Consider the following 22,636-nt stretch of genomic DNA (forward strand, 5'->3'; position numbering starts at 1 on the left):
AACTCACTTTTCTGGCACAGGGCCAACTACCATCGCCCCATGGACCTCCCAGACACCAAGGGACTGAGCTGGAAGGAAGGAATCCTCCGGTGTCTGGAGAGTGTCCTGCCCTGAGCCAGAACCAGCCTGCCTTCTGCTCACCCAAGCCCACCGCCGTCCGTGGCTCATATAAGTCAGCCGGCCGATCCAAGTTAAGTTCACCAGACGTTCATGTGAAATTTCAGGACCCTTCCAGGCCACAGAGTTTGCTCCAGTGTTGGCCCAGACCATGGGTTTTCCACCCGATCCAGAAGAAACTACGGGTGAGGAGAAGGGTGTCGACCCAGGCCTCAGAGTTTGCTCCATTGTCTGCCCAGCCCCAGAGCATAGATTACAGAGGGCTCCCGATTCTCAGTTCTGCCCGGGATGGGCTCCCGATCCCCAGTCAAGCCCATGTGGGGCTCCCTATCCCCCAGGGAGGCTCTTTATCTTCTGTTAAGCCCAGGGAGGGCTCCTGATCCCTCTTTAAGCCCAGGGAGGGCTCCAGGCCCTGAGTACAGCCTCGTAAATTTCCCCTAGTATTTTTTTGGGGGGGGGGGGGTTGTGGTAGTAGGGCCCCAGCCTTAGATGCAGAGGCTGGGGCCGTGGCCTCCCAAGTCCCCTGCTCTGCCATGGCCTGCCGAGTCCCCTACTCCCTGAATGGGTACCACTCTGAAGGCTAACTGTATTGTGTCTGTCCTGAGGGACCTCCAGAGCAACCCCCCCTCCCCATTGGATGTTATGGTATGGACACGCCTTCCAGAGGGGGGCATTATGTCAGAGTCTGTCCTGTGTTTTGTGTCTATTAATTTGTCCCAGGTGTTTCCTATGTTTTTTTCATTAGTTCCAGATGTTCCTCGTCTTCCCCTCATCAAGTCCTGTATATTTAGTGAGTCCCATTCTTAGTTTCTCTGTCGGCTGTTAAATGTCTTTTGTGTTCCTGAGTTTTCCCGTTTACAAATTAAAGTCCATGTTTGAAGGAAAGTGTCTCCTTGCTCCTCGTTCCTCATTCCTTCCTCAACCCAGAAACATGACAATATTTAAGTATAAATAAATAAATAGTATTATAAAATAAAACTGAAAAGCAGAATATAACTTATTTTTTTAAAGAAAGTAAATGATTAATATATTTTGTTGTAAAAAAAACTTTAAGAATAGTTTTAGTAAATAGTTTAATGTTTAAGAATTTTTTTTTTTTTTTTTTTAGGATGAAGATCAGAACAAACAGCATGTGCTCAAATTACCCTTATAAACACACATATTGCATTTAAACTCTGTTAATTGTACTCAAATTGCATCTTTCAGTGAAGTTGGAAAGATACCTACCGTATTGTCCCTGTGCATAAATTGCAGGCAGTTTAAAGGGCAGATTGTTGTGTTGCCATCCCTGTGCACTACATTTGCTGCAACTGCAGTTTGGCTCTGAAACGCTGACTCAACACCAAAACCATACAAATGCAAATGAAGCATTCTGAGAGAATTTCCCCATAACGAGGCTGTAATGAGGCCTCCACACACAATTAAATTCACTGAGAATGCATGCCTTGCCACAATAACAGATTATGGCAAAGACAATGTTGCATTCAAACACACACACACACAGAAACACACACATTACTTTCTGAGCTCATTTAATCCCTTGTCATGTCTGTAAAGGACAAGATCATAACCCTCATTTATCTTAAAAGTAAATAATTACAGGCTGAGGCTAATTAAATTAGTCAGGCTCAGCCACACTGCTTACACGGTCAGAGAGAGTTTAACCATGATGTGTCACAGCGTGAGTGTGTTTGCAGAAGTGCGCCATGGGAGGCTGTTTATGAGAGAGAGAGAGAGAGTGAGAGAGATGATGCTCTAAATGGTTTGTCTCTCTTGTCTAATGAAAATTCAGCAGAAGTGAATCGATAAACTATGATTTAGGAGATCAATTTGGAAACTTTGGCATTCTTTGGGACAGATACAGCAACACACACACGGCTGCAAAATAGCACACATCAACTATAACCCACAATTTAGCTTATAATATTGTAGCATATAACATTTTAAAATGTAATATTTCATATTTCATATTTAGAAAATATAATAATAATTATTATTTTACAATAAAACTGAAAAACCAGCATAGAACATCTATGAAAACTAACAATAAAAATAATAAATAATAAAACTTAAAAAACAGCACATTTTAAAAGTTAATTTATAAAAAACAAATGATAATTTTAAAATAAAACTGATTTTTTTTAAAATAAACAATAATATCAATTATATTTTTTTTCTGGCTGGTTTTTAGGGTAATTTAGGAAAGCCTCTGCATGACCTGAAGCATGTGTGAAATCAGTCCAATGGAATGGTGAGATGTTTCAGACTTTGTTACAGATGTTACAGCTTAAACGTGCATCCAAAACAAATGAAGCAAGCTACTCACAGGGATGTAGGAAGTATGGCAGAGAGACACAGTGTCTCGTTACCCTCGGGGAACCATGTTTACATACATAACCTAGAGATGCTCCCCTTCAGGGAATTCGCACTGCCCCAGAATCACTTTGGGAACGGCAATACCCACTCCACCATGTTGACAAATGCCTGTCTAGTGTGGAAATATAGTGTGCACAGCTAAGACAAGCACCTGAGAGTCTGGAGTGGTACCCAACTCTAGACTGTAAAATCTAAGAAATTTGAGCAGAAGGGACCAGCCCACCACATCACACACTTCTCCTGTCATACTTCTCCTGGTCCTGCAGCAGAAAACCTCAAAGCACCATGAAGGATACATGTTTCCAACAGTTTTCTTCCCAATGACTGACCACCTAAAGGGATGTGGTAAGCAGCTATGACCGTCAATACGGGATCTCCAGAACTCAACCAAATGAACAGTTAACTGGGACCGTCTGGTAATCCGAAACCATAAAGTGAACACAATCCATTTCAAGGAGTACAGTTTCCACGTGGAGGGAGCTCTGGAGTGGAGTATTGTCTCAACAACATCAGTTTCTTTCTACGAGCTGGGCCCCTCAAAGGCCAAACCCATAATTCCAGACGGGGATGAGCGATTCCATCCCCTGACTGAGACAGAGACTCCCTCCTGATTGGAATCTCTTAGGGAGAGCAGTTAAAGAGGGACACTAGGTTCAAAAGCCAATCTCGGACCGGCAAAAATGGGTCTTAAAGAAATAGATGGTTAAGTCTCAAGACGCACACAGATACACTGCCTTCTCCACCACATCAGGATGGAGCCTCCATTCCCTGGGCCTCAACCCCTGTTTCGACAGGATGTCTGCTTCTTGATTCAGGTGCCCAGGGATGTAAACTACTCTGAGTGAGTGGAGTTTTCCCTGACTCCACAGGAGGATCTGGTGTTCCAGCTTGTATAGTGGGCGAGAATACAGACACCCTCTGGGGTTTGATGTAGGACACCACCAATGTGTTGTCTGTGCGGACAAGCACATGTTCCCATGGTCCCTCAGGTCTGGAAGGAAGTGTGTCAGTGCATGAAATGCCAAATGATATCACACTGGACACTGCTGCCATCAGACCCAACAGTCTATAGAACTATATTGCAGTGAGTGACTGGCCTAGCCTCACACACAGTTTTCACTACTGTGGGAATCAAATACCAAGCAGCAGGAGACAAATCTGCATCCTTGTTGAAATCCATACAACACAGAGAAAAGTGCTTCATTGTACTGCAGAAAGTACACTCTTCTCTGTGTTCAGACTTAACACCAGCTCTTCCATGTGATGTTTTGACTGAATGATTCTGTCACCACAGACCTAGAATGGAACACAATCCCACATCCTTCCATGGAACACTGAAGTACCAGATGTAGAGCCCGGACACACTCATGAGAGGGGGAACACGTTCTGTGGCCTCTTTGCTCTTGAGAGTAACTACTTCCTGTTCCACTACCAGAGCCTGCCTGGGACACACCATCAGTCTCTCAAGGCTGGCCTCTGATACCCATGCTATTTTGGGTCTATTGTAGCTAGATAGTTTTATTCAGTGTTCTGAAGCAGATGACTGGCAGGGAGTGACCAACTTACCCACTCTAGCAACATCACTTAAGGGGATGAGCATTCTTGTACCATATCACTGGAGACTGCTGTGCACCGAAGCACCAAAGGTGGCGGGATTATATGAACAGCCTCCTGAAGGCACTAAGGAGAGATGGGCACTGTATAATGAGGTGTGAACTGCTTCTTCCCAATTATGGGAACCAGTCTCTCAAGACTGGTCACTTGAGCAATCAGCTCGGTGCCCTGAAGCGGATGACTGGCAGGGACAAACTGAACTGGCAGCTTGATAACCTCCTCAGAGGGTCTGAGTCTCCCAGTGTCCCATGAGAGACCCAATTGAGCGCTGTATTTAGAGGGTGAGGGAGGAGAAAGGGTAAGGCCCATCTCCAATCCCTCTGCTAAATTAAAATAGACATACAGTATAAACTTCTTAAAGCCAGATGACTATTTCATCATTTAATTCCTCAGAATAAAATGTAGCCCAACAACCAGACAAACATAAGCTGAATATTATAATAATGCATGCAATTTAAAAGAATTGTGAATAATAGCTTGCAAACACATCAATACGTTTGCATGCAGTTGGAGGAAAGAGAGAGAGAAAGGGAATCTTCACTCTGCTCAAAGATTCCCTCTGCATAATTTTGTTGCAGATCTGTAAAGCATTGCCTCAGCAAGACGAGATCCAAGCCACTTGACTCTACATTGCATAACATTTTCTTTCCTCGAGAAAAAATAAAACACCAGTGGGAGCAGAGCAAAACATTCCAGACTAGTACACGTCAGGAGTTTTATGAATGAAAGAAGCTCAAAAGCTGACTGTGCTTGCTCCTCTCTCAAACAAACCACACATATAAATCACGCTGATGAGGCAAGGACACAGATAAACACATGAGCTGAAATAAAGTCTGCTCATATGTTTTATTTATTTAATTCTTGACGCAAATCCAGCATCTATGGCTATATTCATGGCGAGAACCAGTTAATCTATACACACACACGTCCGGGGACCATTTTAGAATGTTCAGTTAACCTAACCTGCATGTCTTTGGGCTATGGGATGAAACCGGAGCACCCAGCATAAACACACACAGACACAGCTGCTCTTATGTAAGAGACTGATGTGGTAATTCCTCAGCATTGAGATGTCATTTGGGGGAAGAAACCGATACATGGGCTTCCAAATCCTGAGAGAGTGCTAGATCCAGGGGGTGAAGGTGGAGAAAGGGCGAGTCCAGTTTCCAACCCTTCCACTAGATCCATATGCAATTCCCATTATCTCATTCGCTGCCATGCTTCAGAAACAGGGGGACAGGATCCACAAGGACCACAAACATGGACACACTCCTCAAATTGTGCCCAGTGGGAGCACGGTGCTCACAGTCAACCCCCTCAACTGTGTGTGCCCCACTCCCGAACAAACAACACAATTATCATATGTATTCACACCTGTAATATTTAGCGCAGGCAGGAAAAAACAAATGGTCTAAAGTGCTGCCTGTTTTTCTTGCTAACCAAATATTGTAGTGACTGTGCACCAGATATTTCAAACTGACACACACAGAGTGCTTGCAGAAGACACAGAAGCTGTTTGTTTTGAATTCCAAAGCGTTTCTGACACAGCGCAAATTCCCTGAAGGGGAATTTAGAATGACCACTATTGAAAAGTTGTGGCCTAATGGTTAGAGAGTCGGACTCATAATCGAAGGGTTGTGAGTTCGAGTCTCAGGCTGGCAGGAATTGTAGGTGGGGGGAGTGCATGTACAGTGCTCTCTCCACCTTCAATACCACGACTTAGGTGCCCTTGAGCAAGGCACCGAATCCCAACTGCTCCCTGGGTGCTGCAGCATAAATGGCTGCCCACTGCTCTGGGTGTGTGTTCACGGTGTGTGTGTGTTCACTACTGTGTGTGTGCACTTTGGATGGGTTAAAAGCAGAGCACGAATTCCAAATATGGATCACCATACTTGGCTCATTGTGATCTTTTGCCACTTTGTAATTTTTCTCTTTTATGGCTGTACGAACAGTACATCTAACTACATGTGTGACTGTCAGTCATTTATTTGGGTGCTTAAGAGGGTGTTATACAGCGAGTAGAGAGCAAATCACTAGGTTTCAGTGCGGCACTACATACCAAGATCAGTGAGGTGTGCTGATCAGAAGAGTGTGAGTAAAGCAGTATTAGTTACAGAAATCATGCTTTTCTTAAAGGAGTCATTCACAGAGGATTAAACTAGTGCAGATGGTACACACACATACAAACACACTCAATCTCTCAGTCTCCATATGGTGTGGTCATGCATGCCTCTGTCTGCTGGTCTCTATTGGAGTTTCTGTAAAAACAATAGAGCTTGATTGGTTATTCATAAAGGTTTGTCATAATCGTTAGCAGAAGTGCTCAGCAGAGCGAATCTTAAATTGATATCAAACAGCATTTAAAAAACTGACCCTCTATTGCAGATTTAGCACAATTATTTGTGAAGGATTTTTTCACTTAAAGAATTATTTCATTTACTTCAGAGCAATTTCCCTTTTTTCAGCTTTACATTTATTCATTAATTTAAAGTGACTTGCAGTGCATTAAAGGTTTACATTTTAATCAATATTGTGTTTCCTGGGAATCAAAACCACAACCTTGTCATATAAAAATCATCTACATGCCTGAAATACTTAAATGATTTATTACAACTGCATGTGTTACAAATGTGCTGTATATAGCAATGCTGGGCAAACAGTTTAACTAGAAATGTGGTGTTACAAGAGTGTTAAAATCCTACATAACACAGGAATATTTCACTGTCTAATTATCTTGTCTGTGTTTCTATTCATCAAAGAATCCTGAAAAATAAAATGAATCACCATTTCCAAAAAAATATAAAACAGCAGAATCAGTTTCAACATTGATAATAATAAATGCATCTTGAGAAAGCAAATAAGCATAAGGGTGATTATCGTTAAGTAAAACTACAACTATAAAAATATTTAAGGCAACATTTTCACATAGTTTATTTTTAAGCACTAAAATCACAAAAAAAACAATAAAATAAATAAAACAAATAAATAAAACAAACAGAAAAAAAAATTAGGGCTGGTAATTTAACACGTTAATTAGATAAAGAATTAAATTCTGAAAACAAAATAAAGCGTTAATATTTTTAACACATTTAACACTCCCTGTCCCTCCCCAGACCTGTACCAACGACTACACATCTTGCAATAAGCTGTAGTGGCGAGTCAGTCAAGCATGATGCAAAACAATGACAACACATAATTGCATGGCTTTCTGAAGGGAAAATTTTAATTCAAAACTCTTTACAATGGATTCACTGATAAAACCAAAGTCCTTTGCTTTCTCTGCAATAAGAAACTTGCATAACATCAAAGCAGTTCTAGCCTGAAATACCACCTGAACTCAAAACATATTGCGAATTAGAATCGCCACAAATTAAGTCATCCTCAGAAACACTAACAAATGCAATATCTAAATAGACTGTACTTATACTATCTTATACCACACTACAACTCATCACGCTCCCTAAGGTCACAAAACGCTGGACTTTTGGTAGTTCCTAAGATAGCAAAGTCCACTAATGGAGGTAGAACTTTTTTGCATTTGGCTTCCAAACTCTGGAATAGCCTTCCTGATAATGTTCGGGGTTCAGACACACTCTCTCTGTTTAAATCTAGATTAAAAACACATCTCTTTCGCCAAGCATTCGAATAATGCATCTCATAATTTGTGACTGCAGTTGTATCTGATCAAATGCACATTATTATTCTTTAGCTTGGGTTAAACTAATAAATTTTACTTGTTTGGAACAGCAGCTATGCTAATTATGTCTTTATTTGTTTCTCTGTTTTGCCACGGGACTAAGATTTACACAAGCTCCAGTCTGGATCCAGAACACCTGAGAAGAGATGATGCTGACCCTCAGAGGACCTCAGATGATGCTAACCCTGAAACAGCGTACAGAACTACCAAATATTGCTACAAGTGTGATTGCATCATATAATAATTGCTGTTAATAGTTTTCATCTTCTGGTTGACTACATCTTGTATAAATTTTTCAGAAAAGTCCTGTCATATGCACATAAACTGATAGTCAACACTGATAAGGTACTTCTAAATATTGTAGAAACTTAATTTTGTGTAAAGTTGCTTTGCAATGTTTTTTATCTTAAAAATCGCTATACAAATAAACTTGAATTGAATTGAATTGAATTTAATTTAATTTAATTGAATTGAATTGAATTGAATTTAATTTAATTTAATTTAATTTAATTTAATTTAATTTAATTTAATTTAATTTTAATGGACTGTAGTAGTAGTAGTAGCCCTTTATTGTCACTAGTCACATGTACCAGCGAAATTAGCCATCAACCTGTCCATACATACACAACATACATACAATGGGGTAGAAAGAACAGGAAGACAGGGAATTGAGGAAGAAATACAGCATAACATTAGGAAAGTGAGGAGAAAAAAACAACAACACCCAATACTATGCTCCTTTTTGGGAGTACAGTATGGGAGCATGAAAAAACATAATATAATGGATGCTTTTCGAAATGCGTCCTTCAATACAAGCTACACACTACCGGCGAGACATACAGTACTTTTGAGAATAAATCAGCTGTATGACACCGAAAAACTATCAAAAGAGGAAAAATTGGCTCAAGCACAATATATTGCTCTGAGATCACTGGACTTCAATCAGTAATCACAGCTATCTAGGTGTTACTACGCACTTCATGAATTGTAACTGGACACTTCAGTCCTTCGCGTTAACGGTACTTAAAACAGCCACACGACATTATTCTGATGCATGTGCAGAACAGTTCCTAATGGTGGCAAAAGTGGAACATTACAGAAAAAGTGACCACAATCGGAACGGACAGTGCTCGAAATATGGTTGCAGCAGCAAGAAAACTTCTGTTTGATCCCATCCCCTGTGGCACATATTGCAGAGAACCATTACTGTTTGCCTCACGGACAAGCTGATTGTAAACAAATAGAGTGCAAGTCTAAAAGGGGAATGTGTTACGACCTTGTGCTTCCTTTTCTTGCCTGCTGGTGGCGGGATAACTTGGAAGGGCGTGGAGGATTGCACACCCCAGTTGAATAATCTCCTCTTATTGTGGAAAGGATAAAGATGGGACTGATCCTCTTAATTTCACTTCCTCCAGGGGATCGGCAGTCCTCAGGATTATTCTCAACCCTAGACATTATGTTATATTATTTTGGTATTGTATTATTTTGATACTTGAATAAAGAATCATGCAATCGATCAATCGATCTGAACAAGTGCTCCTATTTTATGTTATGGTCGAGAACAAGCCCGGTACACCTTTGAAAACTAAGCTTTTCTCTTCAAAGCAGTGGTTTATGTGAGTTTGCATGCCCTTCAGAAGCTTTACTTGAGAGTTGTACAAAGGAGCAAATGGTGCAAATCGCCCAAATGTTCAGTATCGATCTTACTATTCAAGAGAAAAGGCTGAAGGAAACAATTGTGACTACTTTGAAGCAATCACTCGTTGATAGAGGAGTTTTAGTGGTAAGCGCTGAGTTTATTGCTCCTAGTGAATCATATGTGTTTACTCCTGGTGAGGTTGATAGTGAAAGTGCTATAACATTTCCAGATTTGTCTTTACAAGAGAAACAATTGTATTTAGATGCTGCGAAAATTTGTGCTGAGCATGACGATCGCGCTATGAAAGAACGAGTGTTGGAAAGAGAATTTGCAGAGAGAAAATTAGATGACCAGTTAGCTGTGCGAAGATTGGAGCTTGAGATAGAGAAGGAACGAGACGAGAGAGCGTTTCAGTTAGAAAAGTTGGAGTTGGAGTTAGCAGTAAAAACAGCAAAAGGTTTGCTAGTAGATTTGCCTCCTGATTTACCACAGCATTCAGCTGTGGGTGAACCTGTGTTTGATGTTCATAGAAATATGAGATTAGTTTCGCCATTTTCTGAAAGGGAAATTGAGAAATATTTCTATCATTTTGCACATGTAGCTTTATCCATGAAATGGCCAAAAAGCTTTTGGACTTTATTGTTACAGTGTGTTTCCACAGGTAAAGAACAGGAAGCTTATTCTGCTCTCTCACTGGAACAGAGTGGTGAGTATGATATTGTGAAATCTGCTGTGTTACATGCTTATGAACTCGTGCCTGAGGCATATCGCCAAAAAAATTAGGAACTTGAATAAAACTGATGAATGTACTCATGTTGAATTTGCAAGAGAAAAGGAAAATTTATTTGATCGTTGGTGCACTTCAATGAAAGTTACAACTAAAGATCAGTTAAGAGAATTGGTGCTTTTGGAGGAGTTTAAACATTGTGTTCCTCATGCTGTAGCTACGTATCTCACTGAACACAAAGTGAATACACTATCTGAAGCTGCTATCATGGCTGATGAATTTGTGTTAACCCACCGTGGGTCATTCAGTTTAGTCAGTCTTAAAAACGACATGAGTAAATCTAAGTTTTGCATTCAAGCTAAGACAGTCTCCTGTTATGAGTAGGTGACAGTTGCTGAACATTCTAGTAAGCCTGCACTCTCACGAGACATGGTTTGCTTTTATTGTAAAAAGCCTGGTCATAAAATATCTGACTGTCTTATTCTTAAGAGAAAAGAAAGACTGTCAAAACCTATTGCTTTGGTTTCTACTTCACCATTCAATGATAATCCTGATGCGAAAGATCGGACTTTACCTAGTTTTGGTGGTAAATCTGTTGATCGGTGTGTAACTACCTTTGTGGATTATAAACCATTTATCACTGAAGGAAATGTTTCATTGCCTGGTTCAAACAAAACTGTGCTAGTGCGTCTTCTTCGAGATATGGGAGATGCGCAGTCATTTCTTCTAGAAGGAATTTTGCCCTTAACTTCTGAAGCTGCTACTGGAACCCATGTACTAGTATGAGGTTTTGAGATGAGGTTTGTTGAAGTGCCTTTGCATCGAATCCATCTTTCCTCTGCCATTGTATCTGGTGATGTTGTAGTTGGTGTCCGTTCTGCACTTCCAGTTCTTGGGATTACATTTATTCTGGGAAATTATTTAGCTGGGGGGGAATGTTTGGGGAGGGAGTAGTGTGGCAGCTCCACCCATAATATTATCTATACCCAGAAAGTCTTATGTTGAAAACCATAAAGAATTCCCTGATTTGTTCCCAGCTTGTGCATTTACTCGATCAATGGCTAAACCACTGTCTGAAAATCAAGTTGTAGAGGTTCCACTTCATGACACTTTCTTTTACACTGTTAATACAGGTGAACAAGGATCTGTTGTGTCCAAAGGTCCTAAACAAAAAGACCTAAATACCTGCTCTTCATTGTCTTCTGACCAGGAAGATTCTATGGTACTGCGACGTGAATTTACTGACACATCTGAGGTTTTGTCCACCCCTGAGAAAACTAATGTTGATCGTTTTGTTGATGGCTGTTCTCTGACTTCCTTGTTACAGAGAAGTGAACTATTTGCTTGCTCATAACTTGGAGTTCTCCCTGCGTTCTAGTGAATAAATCCGATGGCTCATATCGATTTTGCACAGATTTTCGAAAACAATGCTGTGACGAAACCAGACTGCTTCCCTTTACCTCATGTTAACGACTGTGTCGATCATGTTGGCTCTGCCCGATACGTTACTAAGTTTGACCTTTTAAAGGGGTACTGGCAGGTGCCTTTAACTACTCGTGCAAAAGAGTTATCCGCCTTCGTTACGCCTGATGCTTTCCTTCAGTACACTGTAATGCCTTTTGGGGTTTGTAATGCACCTGCAACTTTCCAACGACTGGTAAACCATATACTGTATAGAATGTCTGGATGTGAGGCATATCTTTGACGACGTTGTTCTGTACAGTTCCTCCTGGTTTGAGCATCTTGATAAGATAAAAGAACTATTTTACTGCTTAGCTAAGGTTAACCTTACTACCAACCTTGCTAAGTCTGAATTTGGAAAGGCGACCGTTACGTATTTGGGTAAGGTAGTGGGAAATGGATGTGTGAAACCTATTTAGACTAAGGTAGAAGCTATTTGTAGCTTCCCAATCCCCACCACTCATCGTGAATTGTGACGATTTCTCAGCATGGTGGGACATTATCTGAGTTTTTGTGAGAATTTTGCTACTGTAGTCTCCCCTCTCACCAATTTATTAAGTCTGAAAATACACTTTCAATGGTCTTAGACATGTCAGCAGACTTTTGAAAATTGTAAAGCTTTACTGGCATGTGCCCTGTTCTGACAGCCCCGAATTTTGAAAAGTCCTTTAGTCTTGCAATTGATGCTAGTGCTTGCGGTGCGGGTGCAGTTCTCTTGCAAGAAGATTTGAATGGGAATCAACATCCTGTTAGTTACTTTTCCAAGTTTTCAAATTTAACCGGCATCAACAGGTCTACTCTACTATTGAAGAAAGCCCTTGCCCTAGTGTTGGCTGTTCAACATTTTGAGGTATATCTAGGGTCAATTGCTGTCCCAATCATCGTTTATATGGATCATAACCCTTTGGTTTCCTTGAATCGGATGACAAATCGAAACCAATGACTTATGCAATGGAGTCTCATTCTACAACCCTTCCATTTAGAAATTAATGTAATTAATAGAAACATGTAAGGGGAAAAGATAATGTTATAGCGGACACCCTTTCCAGAGTGTAACATCATGATGTCTGCGTTGCCTGTTTATCTTTTTCTTTGTATTTCTGGGGCCCAGAGGTGTTGAAGAATGAAGTGGAGTAGAAGACGTTATTTTTGGACAACTAGAACCTTTTATTGTAGTAGTCTTTTGGATGGTGCTTGACTTTCACTTTCCTTTTTTTTTGATTCATTGCCAAATCTTTTTGAGGAGGGAGGTGTTATGACCCTGTGCTTCCTTTCCTCGCCTGCTGGTGGCGGGATGACTTGGGAGGGTGTGGAGGATTGCACACCCCTGTTGAATAATCTCCTCTAATTGATAAAGATGGGACTGATTCTCTTAATTTCACTTTCTCCAGGGAATCGGCAGTCCTCAGGAGAAGTCATTGGCTCAAACCTTTGGTTTGTTGTAGCCTTTCAACAGGTCCTCACCAATTGGATTATTATTTCAACCCTAGACATTGTTATATTATTTTGGTATTGTATTATTTTGATTCTTGAATAAAGAATCTTGCAATTCAATCGATCTGAGCAAGTCCTCCTATTTTATGTTATGGTCAAGAACGAGCTGGCTGTGACAAATGTTATTTTTATATTTATTTATTTTAAGAATAGAATAAGAATAGAGAGTGCTAGAGTTAGAGGGTCAATTAAAGATGGAAGAGATGTGTTTTTAGTCGATTTTTGAAGATGGTTGAGGACTCAGATTCTCGAATTGAGTTGAGCAGGTCATTCCACCAGGACGGAACATTTAATTTAAAATTCTGTGAAAGTGATTTTGTGCCTCTTTGGGATGGAATAATTAAGCGATGTTCACTTGCAGAGGGCAAGCTTCTAGAGGCACATAAGTCTGAAGTAATGAATTTAGGTAGAGGGGTGCAGAGCCAGTGGTGGTTTTGTAGGCAAAAATTCATTACTTCAATTTTATGCAAGCAGTTATTGATAGCCAGTGCAAATTGATAAACAGAGGTGTGATGTTCATTCTTTTAGGATCGTTAAAAATGTATCTTGCTGCCGCATTTTGGATTGATTGTGTAGTGCATTGTTTTGTTAACTTTGTGGTTTATTATTTTGAGTTGTATAACTATATTGTTTTACACATATATCGCTTTTGCTACTCAGAAATATTGACGCAATCATGCAGCACGTATCAGAAGATCTGCGCTCCGGCACGGTTAGCACTCACACTCACTGATCTATATATAACTGAACTGCGCTCTTGCCCACCTCTTCCAACCAAGCCAGGGACTATAAACGGAGCAAACACACTAGTCAAACGAACCTCTTTGGGGGTCAATCGCGCTCCAGTATGGTTAAGATTGCCTAGTGTGAGCACACCCTAATTATTCTCCCACATCCCACACAGACAAGTCTCTACACGCCCATCAAGTGTTGTCCCGTGCTGTACTCTGCTGCAATGGGTCCCGCGATCGTGCAAGTCTCTAATAGGAAGGTGCCTGTTATAATGTTTTGATCAAGGCTCTGGACTCGGAGCATAACTTGTTTTTCTATAACAAACTATGAAATATTTTCTATAAATATTTTAATGTCCTAGCAGTGATCAATGGCTCGTTTTATATTTAATTTAATTCAATTAATGTTATAAATTAAAATTCACAAGAAATATTTTAACCGCTACTATGTAAAAGGAATACTGCTTTATAAAAGCACCTTATTTGTTTAAAGTGTTTGCAAACCCAATGTTACTGCACCTTTGCCTATAGAGCAGTTGAATGCATTATTAGTTTTGTGCGACAATCATGCGATTAATCACAATAAAAATAAAGTAAAAAATAGTATCAGAATCAGAAAGAGCTTTATTGCCAAGGAATTTGTTTTAGTGACATAAGCTTTCAGTGCACAGAGACAACAACACACAGAAATAAATAAATATAATAATAATAATAATAATGTGCAAATAAATAAGTGTATAAACAATTGTCCTATAAATGATAATGGAATAGGATTGAGTAATATATATATATATATATATATATATATATTAGGGGTTTAACGATACGCATATTCGTATTGAACCGTTCGGTACGAGGCTTTCGGTTCGGTACGCGGTACGCATTATGGACCGAACGGTTCATTGGACTAATTAATTATATTTTGAAAAAAAAAAACAATTGTGAAATATAATGATATGCGTTCAACAAGGTAGCCCAATAACCCAAACGACGTAACAGGCAACGCCCCTGACACCCCCGAAGAAGAAAAAAACACCAACTTATATGTTTATGTTAGGCTACTCAGTCAGGCGCTCGCTCACTCAGTACGCGCTGAAGGCTCGTCGCAAAATGGCCAATGCGTTTAACAGACAAGAAATAGAAGATCCTCCAATAACCAACAGGTCTGGTGTTTGGGTGCACTTTGAATTCCCTGTAAGCTATAATTGTGATGGCAAGAGAGTGGTGGATAAAAAAAACAAGGATATGTCGCATCTAGGGTACACCAGCGGGAATACAAAAAAAAAAAAAAAAACACCAGCGGGAATACTTGAAACATGTCAACTCATTTACGCCGACATCACCTTAGTGTGTCAGTATCTGGGTAAAGACGAAAAAAATGAGAAACATACAAGAAAAAAATTATCCCCGCAGCATTTAGACAGATATTTCCAACGGATTCAAACAGGGCAAAAGACATCACCATGGCGATTGGTACATTTACGTTATAGCCGCGGATATGAGACCTTACTATTTACCATTCCTTCTATCATCACCATTATGGCTTACAGGGAATCCAAAGTGCACCCAAACACCAGACCTGTTGGTTATTGGAGGATCTTCTATTTCTGGTCTGTTAAACGCATTGGCCATTTTGCAACAAGCCTTCAGCGTGTACTGAGTGAGCGAGCGCCTTACTCTGTAGTGGAAAACGTAGGTTTTAAGAAAAGGCTTAATGTAATTGAGCCCCGTTACAATATTCCTTCACGAGCCCATTTCAGACAGACCGTAATTCCTGCTTTGTTCCAAAAAACATAAGCCCTATAGAGAACCAATTGAGTAAAAACACACTCAATATAAAGAGTTATAGAGTTCCATATAAAAAGTTACATCTTTGTATTTGTTCATAACTACTACAATAATATAACATTTTCATTTTTTTTTTATAAGGAGCTTTTTTTGTTTTATACAGTATGCTGCTAAGAAAACACCATAGAAGATGGGTAAAGAATAGCTCCATCATTGTTCAATGTAAAAAACACTTTGTTAGTTTTAATAAAAAAAAATTTTTAAATCAAGGAAATTTATCTGCCAATTTTTCCTTTTTGCTGTATCTAAAACGTACCGAACCGTACCGAACCCAACCGTGACACCAGTGTATTGTATCGAACCGAACCGTGAATTTTGTGAACCGTTACACCCCTAATATATATACACATTTACATATATACATACATACATACATGCAGGATATTTAAAGTGTAAGTAATTTACACCTTTACACATACATACATATGTGTGTGTGTGTGTGTGTGTGTGTGTGTATTAGGGCTGGACGATTAATCGAAACCAAAATTCAGAACCTCTAACCGACGTAATTTTCCCATGTCGGTTATTTCAGTTTTTTAATCCTGTTAATACTTCCCCCTTAAAAGCATACTACCACGTTTGTAGCCACATGACTCTGCCCCATCCAGTCAGTGGCATAAAAGCAAAACACGGAGGTGAACACCGGTTCAACACATAGTGATGGCCTTGTGTCTTCACTAAACTTTGTCAGTTGTATTTGTTTTATGGTTTGGACATTCAAGCGATTAGATGATCGGATGTGTAACAGGCACTTTTTGAGACCGCATGGACGGATGCGTAGCTGTCTGCGAGCCCTATTGATGACGAAAATTACATAATGCAGACGGTGCGTGGATGCGGATGGTCAAATTATACTTTGGCCTTTATCAGTGGCGCACGAGATGCGATGACAATATAAAAGTGACATTGCATTAGAATGTTTTTGTTAACCTATACAATTGAAGCAACTAGATGCAGCACTGCTGCAATGTTATATGTTATGTTATGTATATTATTTTAAATATTATGCACTTTTTTTTCACAGTCATATTTTCTTATGCTTTGAATAAACGTGCATTAGTAATATTTTGCCCAATGCGCCCTCTTGTGGCCTCAGAAGAGAAGCCAAAAGCTTTTCTTGACCCTAACTAAAATTATGCATTTTAAAATCGAATATAATTTGAATTTGGATAATATTTAATTGCAAATTCGAATTTAGTTTTTCAGCCACAGCTGCAATTGTGGCACGAACACTCATATAAACAGTAGCTGTGAAGATCGCGGGCACAGAGGAACGCAGAAACTAGTTTGTCAGCGCTGTCCTGTGATTTATCACTAAAGTAGCTTAGAATCTCAAAACTTATTATAGCATATTTTTCTACTTTTGAAGAAACTGGGCTATTTACAACCCCCAGCTTCACAATATTATAGAGACGGTATGACTAATTCACACACACAATCACTCGTACTGGTACTGTGCTAATTTATCTTTATCTGATCTTTATTTATCTCTTACACCGAGCAATAATCTGTAAGAAATGTTACGAACATAGATAAAATAATTGCTAATAGTGAGCTATGTCAGATCGCTCTTTCAATAGGAAAAAATATCTCATCTTTAATAGTCAATCATATTTACAGTACAAACTTTGTCAGTCAACTATGAGGGCAAAAAAAAAAAAAAAAAAAAAAATAATCATTCATTAATCGCAATCGAGGTAAAATGTTCAATTGATCAAGGTTTTATTTTAGGCCATAATCGTCCAGCCCTAGTGTGTGTGTGTATATATATATATATATATATATATATATATATATATATATTAGAACATTTGAATAAAAATATGGATACGTTGATGAGACTGGAGCTGTAGTTGGCAGCACTGTAGCTATATTGAGACAAGAGACTTGTTAGTGATATTAGCTCTGTACAGTCATTCTAGTAAAACAGATTTAGTAAAAGTGACTCAGCAGATGAAGTATAAACATTGTGTCCATGACAGGATCCACAGCAGCACATGCTCAGATGGATCTTCCTGAGCACGTGCTTCTACTCTATCTCAAAAATGTTCAAACATTTTACTTGGCCTGGCAATATTCTCATGGGCCATGCCACAAAATAAAAAAAATAAACAAAATAAATTAATAAATTAAAAATGTAATAATAATATAAAATAAAACATGTTGTTGTAGTTACTGTTATCATTGTTTTGACCAATGTCATCTTTCATTCTAATAAATAAGTGTAATTTCCACTGGGGACGGGGGGACACTTTTCAAAATCCAATTTTATATTTTGCTTAAAACAAACATAATCAACACTCTCTCATCAAGAGAAGAAAACAAAGTTAACTAGTAATTTAAATGTTTATGTTACCTTTCGATGCCATCTACAAATCATTTCCACAATTTTAACAACTATATTTTTACTTTTAAAATACTCTTAACATACAGATTAATAATGCTAAATAATGATTTGAACGGTCGTTAGGTAAAAATGACTATATTTTGCAGCATTGTGGTTTTCTGCATTGTTTTAACAAAAGTATAAATATATTTTGCTGTGCACTTTGTTTCTGCTTTTGTTTTCAAAATACCTGCTTATCAGTGTCTTCACTGAGAAGCAACGCACACAGGAAGGGCTTGAATGAAGCCTTTTTGGCTCTAGATTAAAAAAAGATTGTTACAGTAAATGACCCTAATTGCTTGTGGTGTAAACCGCTCCACTGTTTTTAATCGCTGCTCACTTTATTACATCAGTAGACTTTCCTTGTCAGTATAGGCTTTATTTTTCACACTTTCATTCTCAGTAATTCAAGTTTTTATATGAATTAATCTCTGAACGGAACCGACCTCTCTTTAGAAAAGTTTTGGTGACATTTTCATTTTATCTGTAAAGTAGCATTTATGTGCACAGCGCTGCTCCTACTGGCAGAAAATGAATTTGCATGTTTGTTTTTTCTGTATGTTTTTAAATTAGTTTGTGTGTTTTCAATAATCCCATTTGCAGTTTTTATTCAGACCAAGGCAAAAATCCACCCACATATCCCCATTTTAAATTAATGTAACAATTTATAATTCTGACTCATCCCTTTTCTTTAAAAAATGGTTTAAAAGACTAAAAAGCTTTATCATGTAAATCTATTGCTATTTCGTGGTCTACAGCATGAAAGAAAGCCATTATAATATGTACATGACAAAACAGAAACATTGGACACAACAACTATGGGGCACCGCTGTGTAGCAGCAAGCATCACAACAGAAAAGGAACCTCAAGGTTGATCTAGGTAAATGTGTGCAAATGTATAGGGCCCCATTCCTATATTTTGCCTAGGACCGCCAAATCACTAAATCAATCTGCCTCTGTCCTCAATTGCAAAAACTATTCATGAATGAAATACACGTTTTGTTTTAGGATTTGGGTAGGACTGATTATAATTTCTATAAAAACAACAGAAGTCTATGATATGTCTTCCTTTAGCTATGTGTGTGTGTTTCTGGCTCTCTGTATTGATTAATGTCTGGAGCAGAGATAAGAATCGATACACTGAAATGAAGATTCCAGCACTTGATTGTAGTTTTTTTATGATTAATGTGGGCATAGCTATAGTGTGTATGAAGCAGAAAGGACAGTTAGGAGAGAGATAGAGATGAGACTACAAGGTCAGATAGATAAGTGGATAAATGCTTCTGAACAAGAAACACGCATTTTTACTTAATCTTCTTACCTTGGTCTTGTGCTTTGTTGGGGTTCCAGGTTCTGAAGTAATCATCCTGCAGAAACACACAATGACACACATGTAAAATCCTCAAAAAAGACAAGTTAAGCTTCAATTCCACAAACTTTAGGAAGAAGAAAATAGCTTTATGATTGAAAGGACAGTGTGAAATAAGACAGAGACAATGACTGGTTGTCTGAGAGTGAGATAAGTGTACAGACAGATTGTCCGGTGATGTCTATAATGAAAGCTGTGTAGTAAATGGACTCTGTGAAGGCATTCGCTTCAACTGCTTGATCCAAACTTACATTTGATTTTCCTCCTGCTCTCACAGGTCTCTTTTTATTTTGGCTCTGAACCAAAAACCTCAAGGAATAAAATAAAATAAAATAAAATAAAATAAAATAAAATAAAATAAAATAAAATAAAATAAAATAAAATAAAATAAAATAAAATAAAATAAAATAAAATAAAATAAAATAAAATAAAATAAAATCTATTTGATTATTTTGGTCTCTGCAATGTTGCTTAAAAAATACCTTCTAAACAATGAAATTATCAAAAACTTTAGTCACAAAAGTACAAGATAAAAAAAGCTAAATTAAATGCGTTACAGCAGACTTTATCTGTATCTCGAGCATACTCGAGCATAAATCCAAGATGGCAACAAGCTGGTTATGTATTACATGTCTCCTCTCTGTTTCTGCATTTGTGTTAATTTTTCAGTATTGCTGGCGCACTTTATTTTTACCAGTCTTTGGAAAAAATGTTGTAGCCTGCCTGTGTGTGTCTGCGGTCATTCTTGTATTGTGGGTACTGGTTGAGTGCTTTTGATCGTGAGTTGGTGGATTTGTTGGTCTTCTGCTGATCCAGTGTCTGGACATTGGCTTTGTGTGATGCATAAGCTGCACACAAACTACTGGTCCTTTTCCAGATTCAGCTACGAGTACTGTCTGGTTAAAGATATGATAAAGCGTTGGCTGATAGCATTGCTTCTTTTTTCACATGTGATCTAATTCAACGTCATCTCTCAGCTAGTATCAGCCTCAGATGTCATGCCCACGGACTGTAGGCTGAACGTCTGATGCATACGGAACATTAAAGTGGAAATACTTCAGGAGTTTCGAAGTCTTCATCGGATTGGTTGAATTAAACAGGATTTCCGGGAGATGTGTGTGTCTCGTTCTTTAACGTTCCGCCTGGAAACAAAGATGCCGTGACACCAAACCCCCTAATGAAAGAAGAAAGCCGCTGTGTTTACAACTGTGACAACAAGTGCTTGTCAGGATCAACTAAACGCTGTGTGATTGCTCTTATTGCAGGTGATTTTCACGTACATTTATACGCTGATGACACTATCATTTACACGTTTAGTTCTTCCTTGATAATTGCAATATTTGCTTTCTCTAGTCTTCAATTAGTTTCAAATACAAATAAAACAAAATGCCTGACTTTTAACAGAAATCTACCACACATTGAATATCTGCCTAAAATGTTCTCAGTGGATGCCTCTGAGATTATGATTATGTTGAATGCTACAAATACCATGGTATCTGGCTTGATAGCAAATTGTCATTTGAAACTCACATAAATGTACTGCTCAGAAAGGTTAAATCTTGTATTGGATTTCTTTATTGTAACAAATCTTCATTTACGCATTCTTCAGAACAGCTTTTGGTTAAAATGAAAGTGCTTCCAATCTTGGATTATGGAGATATATTTCACAGGTCTGCTTTAAAAACTCTCCTTCATAAAATTTATATTATTGTTCTTTATTAATGAACTGGTCTTCTCTTTATTCTTGCAGACAAATTCATTGGGAAAACTCCACCATATTTCCAATCACTAAACCCCTTAATATTCATAATACAAGCCATAATCTGTGCTCTAGTAGTTTCATTCATTTCTTCATACCTAAAGTCCATGCCTCTTTTGGTCGTTGCACTTTTTCTTTTTGCTATATATGATTGGAATCATCTGCAGACTTAGATGCAGTTTAGTTCATTTATTTCACTCTCTTCCTTTAAAATTTCAATTCAGTCAATAGTACAAAATCATTATTTTATTTGTCACTCTTTATAATTATGTTATTTGTAACTGTTATGATTTTATTGTATTGTACCTGCTTTTTATCTCTTGGCCAGGTCATCATTGTAAATGAGAACTGGTTCTCAACTGATTTACTTGCTTAAATAAAGGTTAATCCAGACTCTTTATACTTTAAGGCGCTGCATTGGTGTTCCTGAGGTGATAATGCAAGCAAACTATTTTTGTTCATGACAGATCTAAGCCATACATTGGCATACTTCATTTCATAAAGTCAAAACGTATTCCACCCATCAAAAACTGCATGCACAATGAAAGAAAGTTCACTATATACATAAAAAAATCTAAAAAAAAAAAAAAATAACTAAAAATTAAAGTAAAAAAATAAGATCACATTTTAAAGTAAAATAAAATAATAAAATAAAATACAATACATAACACCTGACTGATTCCAGCAATCAAAAAATTGAATTTAAATATAAAGTTAATAATAATAATAATAATAATAATAACAATAATAATAATACTTTACTGATTCCACCTATAAATAAAATAAAATATTTATAAAAACTGATACCACCTATCAAAAAGTAATATAAAGTTAATAATAAAATAAAATAATAATAATAAAAAAATACTATTAATAAATCAAATCACAGGTCCCATCACTTCTGACTGTTTTATGGAAGGGCAAAAATGACAGCGAGTGCAAGAGATTGATTTTCATCTCTGCAACAGACTCCAGATAGAATCTCACACAACATCCAACATTTTCACATTCGATTGCTAACACAGTCCTGTCCCAAAGTGGAGCCGCTACAGGCCGGATAAACAAATATTTGACTTCAAACTCTCATTAGGGGCTCTTCAGCTTCGAGCAGATCGATGTTTTAGTGTAAAATATCTGGTTAAATTAAATTAAGAGGGTAATTAAAAACAATAACTTATGCGAGAATAAGTTACATCTGTTGGTAAGCTACAGAAGACATTTATCATTCTGGTGTAAACATCTGTAAACTACAGCTCTCAGGCCGTGAGCAAAGCCAGGCAGTAATTCCACTCAAAGTTTATGGTGGTCTCAGCAAAACTAGGCCAAATGTGTCTGTGGGCTCATGGCTCCGAATCAAAGGGGAATTGCAGGAAAAGTGAAACTCATTTTACCCTCAGAATGACAAACCCTGAGTCTGC

At 38.1% G+C, this 22,636-nt stretch overlaps 1 protein-coding gene across 2 annotated transcripts in view; it reads right to left on the reverse strand.

Moving 5' to 3' along the window:
* The window catches only part of LOC132113971 (testican-1-like), a 268,424-nt gene that overhangs the window by 99,452 nt on the left and 146,336 nt on the right, over positions 1-22,636 (reverse strand). For both annotated transcript variants that reach the window (XM_059522069.1, XM_059522067.1), the window contains exon 2: positions 19,412-19,457. In XM_059522069.1, coding sequence (XP_059378052.1) covers positions 19,412-19,457 — 46 coding nt within the window. The remainder of the gene's footprint in view (positions 1-19,411; positions 19,458-22,636) is intronic.

This window comes from Carassius carassius, chromosome 33, assembly GCF_963082965.1.
Source record: "Carassius carassius chromosome 33, fCarCar2.1, whole genome shotgun sequence".
Classification (NCBI taxonomy): Eukaryota; Metazoa; Chordata; class Actinopteri; order Cypriniformes; family Cyprinidae; genus Carassius; species Carassius carassius.